General features: G+C 47.8%; 1 protein-coding gene across 7 annotated transcripts in view; it reads left to right on the forward strand.

The window, feature by feature from the left end:
• The window catches only part of FRMD5 (FERM domain containing 5), a 328234-nt gene that overhangs the window by 299776 nt on the left and 4960 nt on the right, over positions 1-23498 (forward strand). For 6 of the 7 annotated variants that reach the window (XM_060618711.2, XM_060618706.3, XM_060618708.3 and 3 more), the window contains 7 exons: positions 2594-2681; positions 10808-10896; positions 13928-13991; positions 14586-14677; positions 17321-17395; positions 17969-18037; positions 19145-19251. In XM_060618711.2, coding sequence (XP_060474694.1) covers positions 2594-2681; positions 10808-10896; positions 13928-13991; positions 14586-14677; positions 17321-17395; positions 17969-18037; positions 19145-19251 — 584 coding nt within the window. The remainder of the gene's footprint in view (positions 1-2593; positions 2682-10807; positions 10897-13927; positions 13992-14585; positions 14678-17320; positions 17396-17968; positions 18038-19144; positions 19252-23498) is intronic. The other variant, XM_060618705.3, reaches the window with a different exon arrangement.

A 23498-nucleotide genomic window follows, 5' to 3' on the forward strand; every position in this document is an offset into this window, starting at 1 on the left:
CTGTGCAGAGCTGGCCTAGTTCATGAACACTGGGGGTGCCCTGAGAGCTCTTGGTTCAGGGGCTGTGTCTTCAGCACTGCCTTACTCAACCCCACAGCACTGCACAGAAGGAAGGGGCAGAGAAGAGGCTGGAAGCAGGGGGCTTGTCCTCCTCAGATTCTTAGTTTTTTCAGAATATGCCACATTCCATAAAATAGCATTAATGTGTCCTTTCACCCACGTGAAATAGGATTTTCTACAAAGATTGATTTAAAGAAAAAAAAAAGGCAACAATAGAGGGTATGGGCTCTACTTTGTGTGGCATTCTGGAGCACAGATACCCCAAACTGATAAACTATGAAGAAAAAGGCCATATACACTGTAGCACTGTAAAATAAAACATATTAGTACATTACAATTTTTAGAAATCTTTGTCAATGCTGGTGTAACTACCTTTCTGGGGAAGGATAATGCCGAAGTGGGGGGAAAGACATTTCTAGCGTTAATATTAAGTTTAAACTAGTTCCTACCCTGACTCCCTGAGCTCCCCCACCCCAAAACACAAAATCCTCACTTACACTCAGAATATTCTACCAACAATTATGTCCCTAAAGCCTCCTTAGCCTTTGCAAGCAGACCGCCTGCCCAGAGCGTGTGGCAGGGACTGGCTCCCTCCCTCCCAGGGGAATGGAGACACCTAACAGAGGTAGAATCCTAGCAGCCCTCCATCCTTCTCCAGCCCCATCCCTCTCCCAGTGCTGGTGTGTCCTTGCCAAGCTGGAGGGCTCCTCCCATCAGTGTTAGGGAAACAGCGGCCCCTTGTGGTAAAGGTCAGAACAAACATCGACCTTTGAGAAGGCTCATGGTTTGTTCAAAGGAGACTTCAGGGCTGTCCTGGGACAGCCAAGAGGCGCTGCCAGGAGGGTTTTAGGAGGTGTGAGAGCAGTGGGGACAGTCATCCAGAAACCTAGTAGGAGACAGGGGATCCCCCAGGAAATGATGCCCACTTTGAGGGCCCCGGAGGTTTGGGCTAACTCCAAGACTGGATGGAGCCCACAAGATCTTCCAGCTTCCAGACAGGGAATGAAGAAGCTCCCTGGAAGGGGCAGTGGTTCTCAGCTGCTCCTGGTGCCCAGCATTCTGTCTGCCTCACAAACATTTCCCAGGCACCTTCTCTGCACCTCAGGTGCTCTGGCAGATGTAGGAATCTGCAGTCAACATAATGCCTACTTGCATGGGCTGGCTGCATCACTAGCATGTGAAAATGTGTGTTTCCTTCCTCCAACTCTAACATGAGCTCCTGGAAGGCCCAGATTGTGCAATGTATTTCTTGGTAGATTTTACACAAGCAACATGGAGACTTGCACATAAATGTGCTGATTGACACCCATCCAGAAGGACACTAGGGAGAATCTGGCCTGCACCTCCTTGTGTTCCTGCACTTACCAGTATTACTCAAGACAAATAATGAACTTAGACATGAGCAGCTCAGTCCCACCCACCAGCCATCGGAGTCACTGTTGACTTGACAAATTGCCCAACCCTCCTCACACTGAAACCTACCCAACATCTGCAGGAGTGTGTCTGCTCCACCAGGGATCCAGACCCTGAGGGCAGCCAATGAGACACTGCCACCTGTTCTGTGTGGAGCTCATGAAAGGACCTACTCATGAGGTAGCTGGGAAGGGAATGATGCTAGAGACCCCTTCCTCAGATGACTGGGCACCAGAGCTGCCTTCTTCTTTTCACAGTCGTCACCCCATGGGCAGACAGACCGCTATTGTGGTCTGGGGAGCTCAGCACTGTCTCCTGCTGTGTCTCTTCACCCTCCATTCCCATGTTCCCTGCTGGTAAAGGAAGAGGGTTGGGCAGCACCAGCAAGATATACAGGTCTCTGCTTTGTATTTCAGTCATAAGTCAAGACAAGAAACCCATGGCCTGCAGTCAGCCTACAAGTGTGTTTTGTTTGCCCCTGGAGTATTTAAAATTGAGAAATAGTACATAGAAATCAGTATCTCTGACTGCTCTTTGAAAAGCACATCCAGCGGTGCTCAGCCCTGCATTCCCACAGGACTACAGTCTTAGAGCTGAGGAGCAGCTGCCCTCATTAGATGGGGTAGCACTTCCCAGTTTGCCATAGTGACCCCAACCCCACCACTCCCTACTGTATACCCCATGTCATTCATTATGTAGCTGGCCTCAGTCTGAGGACATCTGAGTTTCTAACCCCAGACAGGAGTCTCTGAAGCTGGTACTAGAATAGGGCAGGGAGCACACACTCTATGGGAAAATTGGACAATAAGGCTTACCCTGAGCGCTTTTTTTTTTTTAATTTATTTATTTTTGAGAGACAGAGACAGCGTGAGCAGGGGAGGGGCAGAGAGAGAGGGAGACATGGAATCAGAAGCAGGATCCAGGCTCCAAGCTGTCAGCACAGAACCCAATGCGGGGCTCGAACCCACAAACTGTGAGATCATGACCTGAGCCGAAGTCGGACGCTTAACCGACTGAGCCATCTAGGCGCCCCACCCTGAGCGCTTCTTAATGGAAAGTTTACCTCAGGAATCTAAGAGAACAGGAAACCCTGAAATCATCTCATTTCCTTTTATTCCAGTGGTCAAACACCAGCAACATCAGAGCTGAACTTTTTAAGAAAAGCACAGACATTGGAGACGTACGGAGTGGACCCTCACCCATGTAAGGTAAGACCCCTGTGGTCTGAGACCACTGACCTTGCCTCCTCCCAAGGGCAACAGGCAGGGAAGAAGCACATGCCTGCACCATCCACCTTCAGGATCTGGTTGATTGGCTCTTTTAGTGACAGATGCCAGAAAAAAAAATGTCTCTCCTCTTGGAAACTCCCCTGGCTTCCATGCTGCATAATTTTGTGGTGCCACATCAATGTCAGAGGGTCCCAGGCAAAGTCAATCTAAATAACAAATCCAAAGCTGAGGCCCCACTTTGGCTGCAGTGGGTAATTTGGTGGAAATGAAGAGAGAGGATGTGGAAGTCTCCCCACAGGGAATGATCAGAGGCCACTCAGCGGACTGCCCACCCTTCCCTGACCTGTAATCTAGTTTCTTTCCAAGAGCGGATTTTATTGACTGCAATAGCGTAAGTCACTGCGAGGAACTGCAGTGGAGTAGCATTTAATTCCATTATGCGCCTGGGAGGGTGAGACAGGAACCAGCCAGGGAGGCTCTGTCCAGAGGAAACCTCTATAATTGCTCACATGTGTCTGGCATTCTGGAGAAGAGCTTAAGCAGCCACAGTCACTGTGGAGAGCAGCGGAGACACATGGCCTCTTCCTCTCTCTCTCTGGCTGTGTCCCCCCACTTCATCTCCACATCCCAGTTGGTTTGACACTCCCGGTCTTTGCCTCAGTGTCCCCGGATTTTTGCCTCTCTCTTTCTAGTACTGGAGAGGCACCAGTACCACCAGATTCTGAAACTGATCTGAAGGAGCCAGTATCCCACGGGAGCAGGTGGGCATTGACCGTTTCTTCCTAATAGGTGAGGGAACACTAGAAGTTTCCAACAAAAATTAAAAGAACAGAATAGAAAGCAAGGAATCCAGTGATGTAGGGGCAGAATTGCATATCCCTTACCTCTTGCTAAGGTGATGGTGACTTGTTCTTACATAGGATTTGATGCTGAAACTTCAAATAAGAACTTTTAGAACATTCTGGCAACTTAGAAACCCTGGTCACCTTTCCCACCCCACAGAGTTCCCTATTCACCAGCACAGCCTACAACCAGATAACCCCTGTGTTCTTGAGGAGGGCCAGCACTGTCAGAAAACACATTTATGCCTGTTCGTACCAAAAAAAAAGAAAGATGATGCATAGTTATTTACAAATGATTTAAGCAAAGCTTCCTAAATACTGCCCTTGCATGACAGATATAGTTTAACCTCCATTAATTGCTCAGATACCATCGGTAGGGGCCTGCATAGGACTGAAGAGGGCTTCATAGTCAGCTGACCTTGGCTCCAGCACTGATCTCTAGCTTTCTGAGGCCCTCACAGGCTTCTCTGAGCCTTGCTTTCCTCACCTGTGTGAAAGTACACAGCAGGTACTCAGTGACTGTGCTCCATGAACTGCTGAGTCACTTCAGGACCTTAAAAGCCATAGCTGCCTAGAGACAGCTATCTTTATCATAAGGTGCCAGGTCATCTCCAAACCTGCCTGGGCCCCTTGAGGCCACACAGGGCACCCACCTTTTCAGAGATGAGTCCCTGGGTGAGGCTGACATCTGACAGCAGAGTGGGCAGATAGATGGTAGACAGTGAACCTGAGTACAACTGAGCAGAGGTGGGTGGGATTCTCCACCTATGTGCCTAAGTGGGTCTGGAAGCTACAGTGGCAGCCAGCCTGGTGTCCAGCCCAAGTCCATGTGCACCCTAGGACTGTGGGGCTCCTGGCTCAGCCCCATCTGTGATGAGTTTGCCCATTATTGGACACAGAGGCTGAAGAGGCTGCAGGAAGGAACCCCTATTAATGCCAGGCACTGTGTGAGGCCCAGTCCCTCACATCATTCCATCCCCACAGCATCAACTCAAAGAAGGAAGGAGGGAAGAAACATTTGTGGCATGCTTTCCATGGCAGACCCCCTGGAATCCTTTCACGTTATTTTCTCATTTAATCCTGTCAGCCCTGGGAGGTGGATCTTACTCTTCCTGGCTTATAAGTAAGAAGACAAAAGCTCCAGGAGACAATTTACAAGGCCCTGAGCAGTAGAGCAAGAATTTGAACTCAAGTCACTTCCCTGTTGTTATATATCTAGGAGGAACAGAAGCCCCCAGAAGACTCCCCCTGGGGAGATGGTAGGCACGATCATTGCACTGGGCTTCCAATCCCTGGTTCCCAGGCCCTATACTTCTTGCTCACCCAGAGCCAGGACCCTGCTGCAGACCCCACACAGGGTCCCTCAGCTTGTCTCTACTGAACTGCAGCTCATGCTTTTCTTAGGCCTGCTGAGCAAGGACGGTTCAGGAGCCTTTACTCTTGTCATTAAGTAGGGTTACTTTGGTGATATGCTACTAGGCACTTGCCTTAATGTTGCTACAAGGAGAGCTGAAATAAGCTGGAGCACTCAGTGTAATAAATACCGATGATTTCTATTAACAGAGAGGCAATTACTGGGCCCAGGGAATCTGGGGCACACAGCCCTAGGGAGGACAGAAGAAGAGGAATCGTTTTGATAATTAAATGAGAGTAGAACAAGGCTTCAGCTGGGCTCTATTCTCCTGGACTGATTAAGAAGCTGCTGTTCTTCCTGTCCACACTGATGGTTTCTTTCTGCCCAAAGTGTCCTTGTCTGGCCCTGGGACCGGGAAGACAAGATCCCACCGACTCTGGGTGGGACAGGCAGAGGGCTCCAGCAGCGGGCTGGCTTACAGTAATACCCAGGCTCTGAACTTGCACACGCTGTCCTGAGCTCTCTGCATCTCCCCTCAGACCCCATCTCCTCCTGACAGGAGCCCCCAGAAGACCAAGCCTACAGCCTAGAGCAGGAGACTGGAGCAAACCCCTGGCAGCCCAGTGCTGCATTTGTTCCAGCTCTGATACCTCTCCAACCTCAGGAGCTACCATCTTGCTCCTTCCTGGAGCCCCTGGGACTGGTTGTTTGCCCTGGATCTCCTGTAGGCCCAGACTGTGGCTTCTTACCCTCTTGAGGTTTATATAGTAGCCAGACCCATCACAGACACCCAGCCTGTACCCAGCCTTATCATGAGTCATGAAGGTGCCATCTACTGAGAGCCTGCAGATGCCAGGCACTTACATATACGATCTCATTTCATCTTTATAACGATACTGCTAAGAAGATGTTCTTGTCCTCAAGATAAGAACACTGAGACTCTGAGGGACCAACTAACATGTCCAGAGTTACTGGTAAGGGCAGTACTCGAACTCGAACCCAGGGCTGTCTGAACACCTCAGTGCTGTGCTTTTTCAGTTACCATTCCTGGTCTTCCTTCTGGGGAGATGGCATTTATTTAGGAACAAAGCAGGACTCACTACCAACTCTGGTAGAGGACCTACGACACTACTGAAATCACCGTAGAAAAATTTAACGTAAGTTCACCAAGTGACTTTATCTCTGTCCTGTACAGACCAGGAGAAAATTTATTTCAGCAGGATCTAGGTTAGAGCAACCATACAAATAAAATTACAGCTTCATTCCTCTGACCTTAAATAGGATCATTAATTTCATAATCAGCCACCTAGACTCCTCTCTAAATAAACCCCCTTCCCCATCTTGACAAGTTGCCTCTGACCTCAGAGAAACAGACGAAAGAAGGATTGGTGATGACTAACCCTCATCCCCCAGTGGGCCCCTCTTGGCTGCACTGTACAGAGAATGGTGGGCTTACTGCTGAGATGAAGAACTTGACTAGAGCCACTTACATGGCAAGTATATGCCAAGATTTCCATTTCTGATCTTTCATGGGGTGATGCCAAGGCTCTTAAAGGGCTGCCTCCTAATTTCCATTCTATGTAGTTTCTTGGGACCATGTTTAAGTATACTAAAACTGGGTGATTTTCATGAGTGATTTAACATAAGGTTCCTAGCTATAAGCTTTCAGGGATGGGCGTAAGTGTGTGGAAGACCATGTGGAATCTTCTTCCCTGAGGTTTTTAAAATAGAGGTTTCATCTACCCATATCGAATTAGTTTAAGTCATACTCCAGAGAGGGGATTGGATGATCTCAAAAGAATGCCCTGGTTCTGACTCTGGCATACCCAGGATGTCCTCCAGGGCAGCAGTAGACAGAAGGCTGCTTCGTTGTATCCCAAGGTGGAACCCATGCGGACTGGGCAAAGGTGGCCAGATGTCCCTACTTCCCAGAACCAGTCAGTTGCTGTGATTTCCAAAAATCCTTTTCTGGGCAGAGCTATCATCTTAGGGTGAGCCTTTGACGACATCGAACTGATGCATGTCGAGTTTCATGGTGGTTTCTACTTGAACATGTGAAAGGACTCTGTGCAAATCCAGCCCCTCCAAGAAAAACCACTGTTGGCCATGTTTTGGCAATAAGTTATTTAGGCCATCACCCTAAAATCAGAAAGAAGCAGTATTTCTTAAAGTATGTATTATGGCCCTCATTTGAGAAATGAGGAAATTGAGTCTCAGAGAAGTTAAGTCACAGAGCAAATAAGAAGCTGGGCTAAATTCCTAAGCCAAGAATGAAGCTCTTTCTACAAGGATGAAAAACTGAAAATGAATCTCGTACCTCACAACTGTAGAAGTGAACCAAATACTTTAGACCATTATCTGATGTACAATGGGGCTGGCAATATCTGCTGTGTGGCTGTCAAGACGCAAGTTTTTATTCCACCTTTCGGATCCATTAATGTTCAGTCCTGTGGGTCCTGATCTCGTTGGGATGGGAAGGGAACAAAGAGGAAAGATAGCCTCCAACTTGATAACACGGAAGATCTGAGGAACAGGTTACCACTTTCTGTGTCACATCTCTCCTCGTCCTCATTTCCTTCTCTTCTTGTCATATAACTTGTCCTTTGCACACAAATCCCATGGGCAGGCTTACGAGAATAACATGTTAGTGGAAGAAACTGGGAAGGCTCTGGAGAAGGTGTCTACGTGGCTACCTGTTTGTGTTTTTGTGCTGGTACAGATGTGAGGCTTTTCTCTGTAATTCCAGGTCCTGCTCCTCACATGCCACAGATAAGAAGCAAACCTTCCAGCTGCCCTGGCCCCTGTAGACACACAGGTGCCCAGCTTTGCAGCAGCCCTCATCCACAACATTGCATTGGAAGCAGTTTGAAAAACTGATCTCTCCATGTGAGAGACTGGATTGGGATTGCTCGAGGTGCTATTATTACTTACTGGAATGATGTGGCATCTGATTGAGGTTTATTCTCAGTTTGCTCCCTGTTCTGAATCAGTCAGTCTGGTCAGGAGTGGCTTTTCCTCCTTTAACTCCAACACCTGCCTTCACCCAGAGGCCAGCCCTGAGGTGTCTGGACGGTTCAGATGGACAGTGCCAACAGACAGCCTGGCCAGTTCTTCCCAGCTTGTGGGAGGACCCTCTCTGTGCTATGGCCAGAGAGGCCTGTCACTGGGACGACCCTCAGGAATCTGTCACAGCTTGTCTCCTTCCTCTTCTGCCTGCTTCACTTTTACCCCAAATCCCAAATGGATCACCCAAATCCCCCTTCTCCATGGGCCCCCAACATTGAGTGACTTCTCTCTTTCTGCCTCAACTTCCCACACCCTCATTTCCTAACTAGCAAAAATTAAATCCATCAGTGTCAGGAAAAATAGTAAAATACTACATAAAAAAAAAAAAAAGATTTTGTATTAAGTGCAACAAACTCGTATTAACAACACGGCCCCTAGCATGTACTGAGTGCCTACTAAGCACAACCTAAGACGTAGATAGTGTTCTCAACCCTAATTTTACAATGAGGAATGTGAAACATGGAGAAATGAAGGGACAGGCAGTGAGGGGCCGAGCCAGAGCCTGGGTCTGCGTGGCCTGACACAGGACCCGTGACGCTATGGTCACGGCACAGGTGCTCCTCTGCCCTGTTACCCGCGTGGTTCAGGAGTGCAAGAAGCAGGTGGAAGCCTTTCCCCTCCCTATTCCTTACCCATTATTTCTAGCCACCCACAGCCCTCTGCTGACCTGACCCTTTCTTTCCATCCTTCTACCCATTCTTTCTAGGCCTTTCCTAGACACTGTAAGACACTGTAAATTGCCCTCCCTACCTCCACTGCACCTGTGCCTTCCTCTCCTGTTTTTGCTCACATGTGTACTCCCCTACCCCCAGCCCCTCTGGCCCACCTCCTTGTCTTACATATTCATCTGATAAATATTTCCTGGAGCCTGTCCTATGATTATGAATAAGGCAAGGCTTCTACCCTCTCAAGTCTCTGTCTTTTTTCCTGGACTTCGTTGGGTCCTGCCTGCACAGTGGGCAGATGTATCCAACATAGGCAAACCTGCTGGGTTAGCATGGGTGCCCTGGCCAGGGACCATGTTTTTGTGCAGTGCTGGCACTCAGGTATTAATAACCACCACCAAGGACTGATGACAGGCAGGAGGAAAACCAGCCCTGTGGCTTCACAGTATCTCCATTCAGGTTATTTTTAAACAGCTTTTTGCTGTTGCCCCTGGGTTGAAGGACATTGTGCTTGCAGCCAAATGTCAGGGTCACAGTAGATCCTGAGGAAAGGACAATACTAACAATACATTAAGTGGAAATGTTTGCAAAACATATACTTAATTTATTCCCTGGGCCCAGATGTTCATACCTGGAACCTGACTCTAAAGAGTTTTAAGACAAAACTGCATTTCTTCTTTGGGTCAAGGCTCATGGGGCCCTGCCCAGGCCCGCTTTTTATTCTTAGACCTGATCAGACTGAGTATGTATGCCAAGAAGCCAAAACTTGAAAGTGGGAAAAACTAGGAAAGCCTGACAGCCACAGCCCCCACTTGGATGCCTCATACTAGGTGCCTGACCCTATTGCACCATATGAGCTATGGCTCAGACAAATGTCCTACATGCACGTTTGACCAACATCCTGGCATAATTTTCTGGCCACTTGAGCACATTCACACACTGACAGAGCAGTTTCTCCCCTCAGGTCCCTATCGCAAAGAAAGTTACTCAGAGAGAGCACAATCCATCAACCTGCTTTCTGTGCCCCATGCCAGCCTGGCCCTCATGGCGCTCATTTCCCATGTGAGACAGCCATGACGTACAGCTTCTCCCCTCTTGGCTCGGCAGAACCTCAAGCCTGGTATTTACAAACTGAGAGTAACCAGTACAAACTGATAGTGACCAGTGGTCAGGAGGCCTCTGATGGTTCAGGCACCACAGGATTGACCGTGGCTATTCCCCATAGCTGCTTGCTTCATATCTTTTCATTAGCTAAACTGTGTGAGGGAGCCCAGTGTGTAGGGCCATTGTAATAATAACCGCCATTCATTCTCTCTCTGTCTCTCAACAGCTTTTTTGAGATATAACTCACATATGGTAAAACTCATCCTTCTAAAGTGTGTAATGCAGTAGTTTTAGTTTTAGTAACAGAGTTATGCAATTACCACCACGAACTTTAAAACATTTTCATCTCCCCAAAAAAGAAACCTGTATCTATTAGCTGTCGCTCCCTATGTATCTCCCCTTCCCCACAGCCCTGGCAACCAGTAATCTTTTGTCCCTGTGGATGTACATATTCTGTACATTTCATACACATGGAATCCTACAACATGTGATCTTTTGTGCCTGGCTTCTTTCACCTAGCCTGATGTTTTCGAGATTCATCCACATTATAGCAGGTATCAGTACTGCGTCCCTCTTGCTGCTGAAATATCCCACTATATGTATACACCACATTTGCACTCATTTATCAGTTGACGGATAGACATTTAGATTGTTTCCACTTTTTGGCTGTTATGAATAATCCTACCATGAGCATTTACATCCAGGTTTCTGTGTGAATGTGTGTCTTCAGTTTTCTTGGGTACCTAGGAGTGGAACTGCTGGGCCGTATAACAACTCTTTTTAACAATTTGAAGAAGTTAACTGCTTTCCGAAGTGACTGCACCATTTTACAATGTGTGAGGGCTTGCCATTCTCTTTGGATATTCACAGCAGCCTTCTAAGATTAGTTACAACTTACATTTAAGGGCACTGAGGCTTAGGGAAGGTGAGTAGCTTGCCTGTTATATCCAAGTGCTCCTCCCTCTGTGACCTACTCCCAAGCATTAACCCTGTATCACTGACGAACAACTGCGTTTCTCACCCTTTCACCTACATGCCTATGTCATCCTGATGAGAGGTCTTTCTGTGTTGCAGGATGTGTCAGGAAATGCTGCATTTCTGGCCTTCACTCCTTTTGGGTTTGTCGTTCTGCAAGGAAACAAGAGGGTCCACTTCATTAAATGGTGAGTATCTTCATTTCCAAAACGGGCTTTTTATACGTCACCAAATGGGGAGGGCTATGGTTCCCACGTCCTTTGTCTGTGATTGGGCAGTTATGGTTCTGAGCCCTCTCCAAAGCCTTGTGTCCATAATGATAACTGATCGAGGTAGTGGTCTCTGCCTAGGGATCCTGTTCTTCCAAAGGGGTGTTCCTGAGAGCCAACAGTCTCTCCAGAGAGACAAAGAGTGTGGAGGGTGATTTCTAGGTAAGATGAAAGACCTGGGGCTGCAGCCAATGTTAGAGAAGCAAAGTCCTTGGGACTATCCCCCACTGAGGGCCATTGCATCCGCATGGGTGCTTACTTCCTTACCCACTGGCCTAAAGAAGGAGGGGCTCACCCCTGGGGCAGATAGAAGTTATCCTGCACCCTCCGTGGGCCAAGCCCCACTTTGGGCACTGCCTGCACAAGCATGGATGCTGCTCTATCTCCCTTCTGTCCCTCTTTAGGCCATAGGTGTCTTCAGCCTCCAGGAGTCACATCCCCACCCTTGCTCCCCTCTCCCTTCCTCCACTCCCATTTCTAGCAGCTAAGAGCCACTACCTCAGCTGAAGCTACTCTGAACTGCTTCCTCTCCACCCTGTGAGTTCAGGGTCTATTCTAAATGGATCTGGGAGCCGATGCAGCACAGACTGGCTTGTTGATGGATATTTGGCTTTCCTGGAGGCTCCTTTTCTGGACCATGCAAACATCTTTCAGCCTCATCAGAACATGCTGTATGTTGTACTAAGCCCCTGTGATTTCTGTACCTTTTTGGCCTTAGACTGCCGAGTCTAAGCTGGACAACTCCTCCCATGGGCTTGAACAAATGGCTTACCTTACCCAACAGAGCTCGGCTGGGGAAGCTTGCTCCGGTCTTCATTCCTTTGCCTTCTCCAGAAGAGCTGATGGGGAATCTGAGGACAAAGCTGCTTCCTGGCGAGCTCTCTACTGGGGTTTGCTGCAAGGTGTCTATCTTCTTGTGTCCTCTTGAGCTCCCCCACCAAGCTTGTGGACAAACACCACCTTTCCAACCCCATTGCTCTTGTGCACAATGGTAATTTGATCATCAACCAGAGTGCTAGTGAAACTGCCCCCCCACCCCCCACTGCCAGACATGACCACCCAGGTCCCATTCCCCCAGGAAAACAGCCACTTCACAAGGCAGTTTGCTGCACTGAGTAAACAACGCATCTGTTTGCTGGGCCTTCTGAAGTTGGCCCACTCACTGTGCTCTCTGGGTGACAATGGTGAGGATTTGGGGTCTGCTGTCCAACAAAATACTTTTCACAAAAAGACAATGAGTAGGGTCAGGGCACCGCTCTCCCAGTGAGGAACTCTTGCTTCCTAGATATAGCTGGGTTGTCTGATGTTCCTTAGATGGCCCAGATCCTGGCCCACACTCTGACCAGGCCGCCTGTGTCATGAGGTCCCTGGTAGGAGGCATGTGTAGCTAGAAACAAGTAGGACACACCTGTTCAGGGACCTCGAGTCCCTAAAGTATCCTTCCCCATCCAGAAGCCCTGATGCTCACCTGATTCTTCCACAAATTTTTCATTCTGTGGCTTCTCTCATATCACACTTCTTCAAGAAGTCTGCTTTTCATTGTGTCTCAATTTTAAAATAATAGATGTAAAACCCAACTTCACTTCCAATAGAAACTCTCCCACTTTCCTATCTTGTTTGTTGAAGCCTGGATGATCGGTGTGTTCCTTTCCATATTAATCAACTGATATTTATTGTATTCTGTATGTGTATGAGGGTGACTGATTGATTGGGAGGGAAATCAAACAAGGAAGGTATACCATGTGCTTGTATTAGCTCAGAACTGGTAGTCAGAGTTGTGAGCTCTCATACTTACCCACCCATGATTTCCAGGAAACAAGTGACCTTCCTCTGTCCCCTCAGTTTTGGCCAGTAGTAAATTGGGTACATGGTTCTCACTACCTTTCTGCTACTTCCTAAGATATTGAGGAAATCTCCCTAGAAATTACAAAGAGGAAGAAATGAAGTGGAGACAGATAGGCCTGATCAGACCTTCTTGGGGGTCCCAGTTGGGTACAAAAATAAGGACTCCACCCCCCAGTGAGATGGGAGGGCCTTCAGGCTCCAAAGGGCAGCTATGTCAGGCAAATGGAAGAGAAGTAAGGAGTGATCGATGCTAAGGCCTAGTTATCTGGCTCTCAGGGACATCCGCCTAAGACCCCCGTCATTTTTCCTTTTTGTAAATGTAACCAAGGCTGAGAGCAGTATGTGAAGGTGAGGTCTAAGCTGTGCCATGTACAGTAACCATGTCACTTCTTCTGATTTGTGTCTGTCCCGCGGGTGACGTACCCCAGTATCCTGTTTGCCTCTTTTACTGCAGCCATTCACTGGGCTGGTGGCTTCAAGGATTTTTCTACAAAAACCCCTAAGCCCCTTTCCTGGTCAGTACGCTGCATGACTGTTCCATGTAATCTGTTCTCTCTCTTTGGTATGTTGCCCTGCCCCCCTCCCTGAGATCGTTTGACATTTGTTTGCATTAAACTGCATTTTCCATCCAGTGGCACAGTCACCTGAAAGACTCAACTCCCTCAGAACCTGGTTGCATTGTTTTTCATTATTTGCTGTATCTTGAACTTTGGCCTCATCAGCTACCTGTGGCATCTTACATTTGACAGTCCCATCCAGATAATGCCCCTGCATTATGAACCAAATCCTGAAATGGCCCGGGACCTCTCAACCTAGACTTACTTCCCATACAAACATTTCCCTTTTACAGCCACTGTTGATGAGCCCGAAATCCTCCTATCACCCTATTATTATGGTGTGATTGACCAGAAAACTGTGGATTGAACTGTTTCAGCAACTGTTCTCTAAAGCCACTGCGCTGCTGTCTTGTTTCAGTTCTAATTTTGGCTAAAACTGTGTCTGTGCCTGGAGCCCCTTCCAGTCAGGGTGGGCTGTGCATCTACGAGACTTAGCTGTGAACAAGCAGCCCACGACAAGGTGACAGGTGTTCTCTTTGTGCTTGTAGGAATGAGGTGACCAAGCTGAAATTTGAAGGAAAGACTTTCTATTTATACGTAAGTCAGAAAGAGGTGAGTGCTGGCTTCTTTCTCTTCAGGGAGGGCTGGGGCACTGGGTGGTTTCTAATGGCCAGGGCTCAACCAAAGTGGCATATCCAGGTTAGAACTAAGCCACCTGAATGAGAAGCAGAGACCTGGAGGTGAGGGATGGAGAAATGGCCACGCCCTGGAGCCCAGGACTTCCTCAGGGATGCTAGTGACACCCGGAGGTTCCATACCTCCGAGAAATGCAGACAGTGAAAGATTCTTTTGCTTCTATAGGAGCATTCCAAGATAACAACTTTTTAAAAGGAAGTAGAAAATGCAGACGACAGGAGCACTTTCTCTGGTGAGGGCTCTCTTGGTTTTGAGTCTGTGGCAGCTGAGGCTTATTGTGATTGGACCTGCCCAGTGTGAACTTAGTCACTGAACTGAGCTCTGCCCCAGTGGGTCCTGCAGGCCTTCTCGTCCAACTGGCCAGCTGCCAGGAAGTCCCTTCCCCTATCTGAAACCTCTTCCTGAAGTCCTGGGGAGCCCTCAGACAGCCCAGGGTTCAGGGTCCTGGCCTACTTCATCCTTCGCTTCTCCACCTGCGCTCAGCTGTTTCTATGTGGGATTTTTTTGTAGGAAAAGAAAATTATTCTCACATATTTTGCTCCAACTCCAGAAGCATGCAAGCACCTTTGGAAATGTGGAATCGAGAACCAAGCCTTCTACAAGTGAGTGGACACATGTGATGGGGACTATCTTTATCAGAGCCAGAGTCATAAAAGCTACTTTTTAGAGGAATGATGGGCAGGAAAATTTGAGAAACAATGATGGGCAGGAAAATTTGAGAAACACTGAGAAAGGAGACATAAGATGACAAGGCTGGCCCTCCTTAATAAAACAGACCCCTTTCTGGATGTCTGTACTCCCAGGATGGATAGAGCTGAGGTTAAGGAATGTGTTTCAGCAGAGATACCCGAGGGATCTACCTTCTGATGTCCTTGCACAGCTCCCAGTGGCAAAGCAGTGAGGGGTCTTTTCAGGGCAAAACTTGGGCCAAAAATAGCTCACGGGTACCTGACTTGAATCAGGTTGGCCCTGCAGAGCCATTCAGAGCCATAGAAGGCCCAGAGTACAACCCTTCATGAAGGAGCAGCAGGTGCAGCCCAGGCAATTCCCTAAGCCTTGGGGAAACTCTGGGGCTTGCTCCCCAGTGGGTGCCCTAGTGCTGAGCTGGGGTTGATGCCGGACCTTCCCAGTGTGCCACTGCCAGAGGTAGTGCCAGTGACAGAACAAGTGCCCAGGAGCCTGAGTGGGGTAGCTGGAAGAATGGCAAGGACTTATCTGTTAGTGAAAAGTCAGCTTTGGGGCAAAAGCAAGAATTTTGATTATCACAGGATTTGTAAAGTATATGAGGTTTCTGTGCTATTTTCTTTAAGAAAGTGGTTATAAAGGCATTAGGGAACAAATAAATAGCCCATTGAGAAACTGGGGTGATGGCAGATAATTGTTTCACTAAAACCCTTGGTCTTGTTTTTAAAATAGAATGCAATGATTTATGATTTAATAAGCTAGATCTTAATCAGGAAAACATAAGACAAAGTTTGTGGTATATTCTGCCTCTGACAAGCCATAGTTCTCCCTCCAGTAACCTCCAGGACCCTGAAGAGAGAACTGCTCTGAGCTAGAGGGGCACCATCCTCCTCCCCAGGGAAAGGCATTGCTGCCTGCTGGCTGCTACGGGGTGTGGGCTGGCAGAACTGGGCCTCCCTCATCTAGGGCCACAGCTCCAGAGGCTGTTTCTTGGGCAGGCTTTCTGAATTGCTTAATAGTTTCTATGCATTTGATACCAGAATCAGGGATGAACTGAATGGGCAGCCTGAATTATAATCTGAGTCGGCTTCTTTCATTTAAAGAAGAGGACACTCAGAAAAGGCTGCCACATGGTCAAATTTCCCTCCTGTTCAGTCCATGGCTGTCTGAGAGAAGCCAAAAAAACATGTCAGCACCATTTTTGGAGACCTTTGTTTTTCTGTTTGTGTCATGGGAACAGAACTGTGCTTCTGAACCTGTGACCAAACTCAGTTTGAGTCCTTCTATTAACAAATCCCCACACTTAACTAGCCCTACCAAGACCCACACTGGAAACTGAAGCTGTTTTTCATATTTCTACTGATTACTTGATGTTCTCTAGTAAGTGTTAAAAGCCTCTAGCCTGGGTCAGATCCCCAATTATGCCAAGTCTTAGCAGCAGCCACTTTGGCATCACTCTGAGCACGTTTTACACACAAATCCCTGGCACTGCCTTTGGCCAGTGCTTTGAAAGAAGCCGGGTCAGACTCAAGGACATGTTCAGGCAGGAGGGCAAGTAGGCTTACAGCCTCACAGAGACCTGAGACAGGTGCACATGGTCTCCCAAGAACTGCTATTCATGGATTTTGGGGACAACTCCCTACATACTGACTGCCTGCTCATGACAGAGGCTTCAGACCCAGATCAGTTCCTGGCTAGATCAGCACTACAGGCACCTCAGGGCATGTTGTAAGCTGAGTCAGTTGGGTTGGGAGGCCTCACTCTGGGCAGCTCTGCTCAGCTTCCTTTATCTAAGGGTGAGAGGGCCATCTGGGATCAAAGAAGTCACCTAAGAGGATATTTTACAGTGCCCATGGTCTTCCAGAGTCTCCACACCAGCTGTCCACAGCCTTGAAAGTGATATTAATAGGTATTCTGGGAGAAGAGGGATGATTCCAAGTTCAAATAAAAGATCGAACTTGTATTAAAGTTAAGCTAGTTTGTCCATTTCAGGACTTCTTAGAGTCTTTACTATGATAACCTACTTTAGGACTCTCCAAGAGGGAAATGGAATAGGGAGGACAGCCCCTACTCTCTCCTCTGCCCACAATTACCCAGACATGGAATCATCAAATACTAGGACTGGAAGGGACTCCTGAGGTCAAGTAGTCCCAGCTCCGTCATTCTGTAGATAAAACAACTAAAACTAAGGAAGAAAAAGAAATTTGCCCAAGGTCATACTGCTAACAAGTGGCCTGGGATTTGACAGGCAGCATTCTATTATTCCCCCAGGCCATCACCCCTAACATTTATTCTCAGTCCCCCTGGCCAACCCCATGAAGCACTCTTGGGGAGCCCTCGCTCTCCTGACATGAAAATGGGTTTCAACATGACTGTCCCCAGCACTGAGGCTGTGAGCAAACCCTCAGGTCCTAAAGGAGAGTCAGAGACAAGCCAGACTGTGAAGGTCCTTTTCCTGAAGAGTTTCCTCAAGTAGCCTTTGGAAGGAGCTGGGAATACGCTGCCTTAGCCCATGAAGCAGTTGCAGGCCATCTGTCACACTGGACTTTGCCTTGCTGCAGGCTGGAGAAGTCAAGCCAAGTCCGCACAGTGTCCAGCAGCAATTTATTCTTTAAAGGGAGCCGGTTTCGATACAGGTAAATAGTGACAGTAAGTAACTGTTATGGACCTATTTTTAGACCCCTCTCTGGAGAACAGTGGCTCAGTGGTCCTTATCCTTGAGAACAAAGGAACTGGGAACCTCCAAAAAAGCCTGAGGTTTCTATCCAATTCTCCTTGTCTCCTAACCCTTTGACTATTTCTTTCCTTCCCTGCCACAGTTTGTCTGCAGGGTTTAAAATATATATCTTCTTCTGCCCTCACAACAGCAGTGAAATAAGAACTGTACCAGTGATTCTTTTCATGTCTGTCTAAAGATTTTTTTTTTTTTTTTTGCAATATTTCTGGAACATGCTGGACAATGAGCAATCATTTCTAAATGAAAATAGAAGATACCAAAGACTCCAGAGATAGTTCTCTAAGCTAAGCTATCAGGACATGTAAGAACTTAACCTAGCAAGCCAGCCTTTTTCAGTGACCTAAACATTGGGAAGGACTAGGCCAAAATGGCCATTGCCCAGTTCATCCAAAGTATCTGAAATCTTAGACAGGAGCCCAGTGCTGGAACACCGTCTAATCCCTTTCTGTTTGTTTTATTATACTATTTATAGTGGCCGAGTTGCAAAGGAAGTAATGGAGTCGAGTGCAAAGATCAAACGGGAGCCACCAGAAATACACAGGTAGGCTGCCAGGGACTTCCCCCCAAAACGAGTTGCAGTTCAGATCTCAGAATCTCCAAAAAGGCAGCAGTTCCAGTACTATGACCATTCTGGGCACAATGGCTCACAAAAGGGAAAGGAGAACACGATAGGAAAGTTCCCCATCTTAGCTAAAAGCATGGGGAACAGTCTAGGCACCTGCGTGGCTCAGTCGGTTAAGTGTCCGACTTCGGCTCAGGTCATGATCTCACAGTTCGTGAGTTTGAGCCTCGCATCGGCCTCTGTGCTGACACCTCCGAGCATGGAACTTGCTTCAGATTCTGTGTCTCCCTCTCTCTCTGCCCCTGCCCTGCTCTCTCTCTCAAAAATAAATAAACATTAAAAGCATGGGGAACAGTCTAACCCTGGTATCCCTGAGCCTTGATGAAGAACGAGGGAGGGCACAGTACCCAGTACCACCTTCCTGGATACTTCTCTGTGTCCTCCCAAATCCTAAAAGTGGCCATAGACCACGGAGGGCATGTCCAAAATGCAAGATTGCCTTGTTTCTGGAATCAACCAATTATAGAAAGCCAGGGATCACCCCACAGTCCTGTCTCACTAGGTCTAAAATAGTTTTGAGATCCTTGCTTCAGGTATAACTGTACATCATGCATATCTCCTAAACCTAATAAGATCCAGAAAGAATATTAGCCAGGATAGCTAGGGTTCATCAACCAGCTTGACCTCTGGGAGCATTATTACTGCCTTCACACGGCACCCCTTGGAGCAACGGTCTCTGTCAGAAGTCAGAGGAGGCTGCCATATGGGTTTTCAGGCACATTTTCAGGAGTCCTGGGGCTCTACTCCCTGACAATCCTGCCCAGAGACCAGAGGCACCACTGCTGCACTAAAGCAAGGTTCAGGTGGGTCTGGGATATGAGGATGTGGATGAGTTTGAAGCAGTGTCTCTGATGGGGATCCAGGGACTAAAGACAAAAAAAAAAAAAAAAGTTTTAAGATTTTTTTAAATAAACAAACAAACTTAACAGAGCCAGGCAATTCTAGTAGCTACTCCTCAACTCTGAGTCCTGATCCCATCTGTTGTGTGCACTGAATTAACACAGTTCTCTTTTCATTTAACCTCAGAGCAGGGATGGTTCCCAGCCGCAGCTGTCCCTCCATAACCCATGGCCCAAGGCTGAGCAGTGTCCCTAGGACCCGGAGAAGAGCTGTTCACATCTCCATCATGGAAGGTGAGCAAAAGCTCTGGAGATGACCACAGGGTTCCTCCAAGTTTTGACTTGGACCCGTTCCTCTCAGGGACCTTGAAAAGAAGTGAATGCAGCAGAGACAGCAGCACTTTTCTCCAATGGACGGGAGAAGGTTTTGTGTAGTGGATGGGAACACCAGCTAGGTTTCAGGTGAAGCATAATCCCACCCAGCCCTGCTGAGCTGTAGTCTAAGAGGGGATTTAGATCTGAGAGTGTTGGGGTAGACCTCTGGGAGGCTATGTATGTTGCATATGCCAGGTTCCTTGCAGTTCTGAAATTGCTTTCCATCAAAAGGCTTTTCACTTGTTTTTCAGATCAGACCAGTCTCCACAGGTTAAACAATCAAGGTGACTGAGGCAGTTAACCAAGAAATGAAAAACTCTTGGTTCTGAAGCACTCCAGTATTTGCTACCACCTTCTATTTCAGTTGTAGAAAGCTCTCCTCTTGCTATCTGAATTCTTTAATGTGATCTCAGGAAATCTAACATGCCTCACCTCTCTCTACCCTTCCCTCCCTTTGGAGGAGGCTGCGGTGGGTGGAGTGGGGTTGGGGGGAGGCGCAGGGAGACAAAGTCTGTGTATCTTCACTGAACTACATATTGCAGTAGCTAAGGCTGATAACTCTCTAGTCCCTGGGTAGTTAATATTGTTAGGAGACTCTCAGAATATTGGCCTCATTGTCACTGACTGACCTGCCCCCAGGCTGGATATAGGTATAAGTCGAGTGCTTTTACTCCCAAAGATGGATGTTTTTGTAGGACCACAGATCTCAAGCAGCAGCGAACAGCAGCAGGTTTGCTTCAAACCTATCCTGGAAGGTGGGGAAGGAAGACTTTTTGCCCTTTCTGTGGGAATGCTGATGAATGAAAATAACCACGTAGGTTAGGAAGGACATCATTCTGCTGCTTCCCTGTGAGGATCATGGGTTTGTGTTTAGGATTTTATGTGTCCCTGACTTTGCATTACCTAAATCTGGTATAGAACTACAGTCTAGGGGTTGAGAACCCTGGCTGAGAAACCACATCAAGTACCTTAATTATTTGAGTATGTTAGTTGTTCTTTTTGATTTTTGTTTTGTTCTGTTTCTAAGTTTATTTATTTACTTAGAATCTTAAACACCCTCAGCACAGAGCCCAACGTGGGACTTGAACTCCTGAACCGTGAGATCATGACCTGAGCCAAAATCAAGAGTCGGACGCTCAACTGACTGAGCCACCCAGGTGCCCTAGTTGTTCTATTTGTAAAGTAGGGATACCTTCCTTGTGTCCCCATTGAGTTGTGAGGAAGCTGATGTACATGGAAGTACTTGAAAGAGATTAAAGCATTGGGGAGCCTGGGTGGCTCAGTCGATGAAGTGTCCAATTTCAGCTCAAGTCATGATCTCGCGATCTGTGAGTTTGAGCCCCATGTCAGGCTCTGTGCTGACAGCTCAGAGCCTGGAACCTGCTTCGGATTCTGTGTCTCCCTCTCTCTCATAAATAAACATTAAAATAAAAATTTTTTAATAGAGATTAAAGCATTTACTGGACAGGCAGCAAGCATAATGCAAAGAGGCCTGGTCAGGAAGTAAAAGGTGAGATTCAAATCAGAGCTCACCATGTTATTTTTCTGAGCCTGTTGCCCCCACCCTAGAGTGCAGTGTGGATGTGGGAGGGTGCCTTATGAACTACGAAGCATAATCACTATGCAAGGTGTGAAGTTATTGAGGTCTGTCATCAGACACAGCCTCCTGGCTTTTCCTCTGGTCTTAGGTTGAGCAGGAGAATGGAGCACAGTTCTCTCTGACCCTCTTCTTGTGAGGTGTTCATCTAAGGAAAGTAGAATGAATTTCTTCTCTTTTGAGGAAACATAACTTTCTCCTCTCCTTGTGGCCCTTCTTTCCATCCATCCTGAGGTCTAAAGCCACCAGGTTCATCCCAAAGCTCCTGCAAAAAGTCAGGACAGCTGTCCTTCTAGACAAAAGGTCACCCTCTGAAGGAAGCTGGCACTAATGCAGGTATAGGGAAGAGCCTCGTGCATTTGTTCTCCAGCATATGGAAGAATGTCCAGTAAAACCCAAGTTCCCAGAAAAGGGAAGACTGAGGCTATCCGTGTGGGAATACAATACATTTGTAGTAGCCACAAAGCAGGGTTGCCAGAACAACTCAAAGGCAGGAAGCCTGTCCTCAAGCTCCCCCAAGACAAGCTATGAGGCTGCCTCAGTTCCCAGCCAGCTCTGCCTGTCTTCTCCCACTGCAGCAGCAGTAGGCTCTTCAGCATCTGAAATAGTCCTCTTTGCTTGTAAAATGCCAGGGGAGGATGCAGCAGGAAAAGGCCACCAAAGAAGCTATTAAAGCAGAGACTTCTAGGGCCAAGGCACACCCTCAAAATCTCAGCCTCCTAGAACTTCACACCTGGCAAATTATAGCACAGCAGGCTCCCACGTGCTACTCAGAGCCAAACTGCTGCTTACACCCCACGCCTGAGGCTGCCTGTGGACGAGCACAGCCTTCATCCCCAGTCATGGCCTTCAGCCTGGAACCCAGTAGATTCGGGAGGGCACAGGCAGAAGCAGCTAAGAACTGCCCTAGCAGGAATGACAGTAACAGGCTGAGTGAGGAGAGGCAGATGGACATCTGGTTTGGGTGTGGGGAAAAGAAAATGATTTTAGCATTTAATTTACTCTATCAGTCAGGGATTATCAAGCCTGGGGAAATAAAGAATGGATTATTTCCCAGAGAGTTGAGCTACACCATCTCTCAAGAGGGATTTTGCCTTTAAAGCACCCAGCAAACAAAGCTGACCCTCACTGTCCACCCAACCAGGCAGGGAAGGGCTGAGTGCAGCATGATGGGGGCCTCAGAAGAAGGGTGCTAACCCAAACTCCGAGGAAGTTACGGACATTTGAAATTGGTTCATAGTCCATCAGAGACTGTCTTTCCTATATACTCCATATGGCACATAATATCACAGAAATGATTTGCCTTTTCCAGAGGGAAATATTTGTTTACTATCTCTAAAACAACGGGAAAATTGCAGGGGCACCTGGGTGGCTCAGTCGGTTAAGCGTCCGACTTGGGCTCAGGTCAGGATTTCACGGTTTGTGAGTTCGAGCCCCACGTCGGGCTCTGTGGTGACAGCTCGTAGACTGGAGCCTGCTTCCGATTCTGTGTCTCCCCCCCTCTCTCTGCCCCTCCCCTGCTTGTGCTCTAGGTCTCTCAAAAAATAAATGTAAAAAAAATTTTTTTTAATAAAAATAAAATGGGAAAATTGCAAAAACATTAATATAACACTACAATACAAATGAAACCATGTGATTCCAATGAGCTGGGATCCTTAAGAAGATAACTGCACACTGCTTGGCCTTCCCCTCTGCCCTCAGGGATGCTGAGATACCACATGTTATTAGCACAGGATTGACCAGAGAGGATGCTCAGGTATGTTGGTTCCTCTTATCTGCTGCACCCTAAGGGTTGGCTCAGCAACAGAAGGCCCAACAGTGTACAGCCCAGCGGAGGATGGGACACAGTCCGTTTCCGGCCCCAGAGCTGACACCTCACACTTCAGAGCCACCCAACCCAAAGCCAAATGTCTTTATAACTTCACATTCTGCATTTTCTGGAACTATGTGATTCTCCATACCCTGTGGGATTGTTCTTTGCCCTCTCTACACCTGACTCTGAGAAGTCTGGGGCCCTTACACAGGCCTCCAGGAAACAGCCACATTGCTGGAGAAGCATTACTTTTTATGGCTCTAAGTGCTTCTGACTGAATCCAGTCCACTGATAATGTCAGCCTCTCAGAGTTGTTCGTTCCCTGAAGCTCAGCCTACTTTGTCTCCAGAGCTGACATCCTCTCTCCAGCACGGGAGGCACTGTAAAGGAGCTGCCATGCATGGGGTCAGCAAAAATCCTTTGTCCCTAGTTGTTTTTCCATCCTTTGCCTCTGTATCTCCCCTGCCTGGCTGGTTTCCTTGAAGAGATCAGCTGGTTTCCACTGAAGAAGTATCTGCTTTCCTGGGCGACCATGGGGAAGAGTCTGATTAAGATTCACACCAGAGTCCGAGTTCAGCTCCGGTTGACTAATCATTGCCTTCGGCCACTAAGTGTGCGCATACTGAGGATGGGGCCCCGGCTCCAGGGGAGGCTCCTGACCACTGTGTCCACTGGCCCACAGGGAGCCACCTCTGGGCAAGGCAAGCAGCTGGAACATATCCAAGGTAAAAAAGAATCCTCTGTTTTGCTGTGCCA

This window comes from Panthera onca, chromosome B3 (genome assembly GCF_046562875.1).
Source record: "Panthera onca isolate mPanOnc1 chromosome B3, mPanOnc1 haplotype 2, whole genome shotgun sequence".
Classification (NCBI taxonomy): domain Eukaryota; kingdom Metazoa; phylum Chordata; class Mammalia; order Carnivora; family Felidae; genus Panthera; species Panthera onca.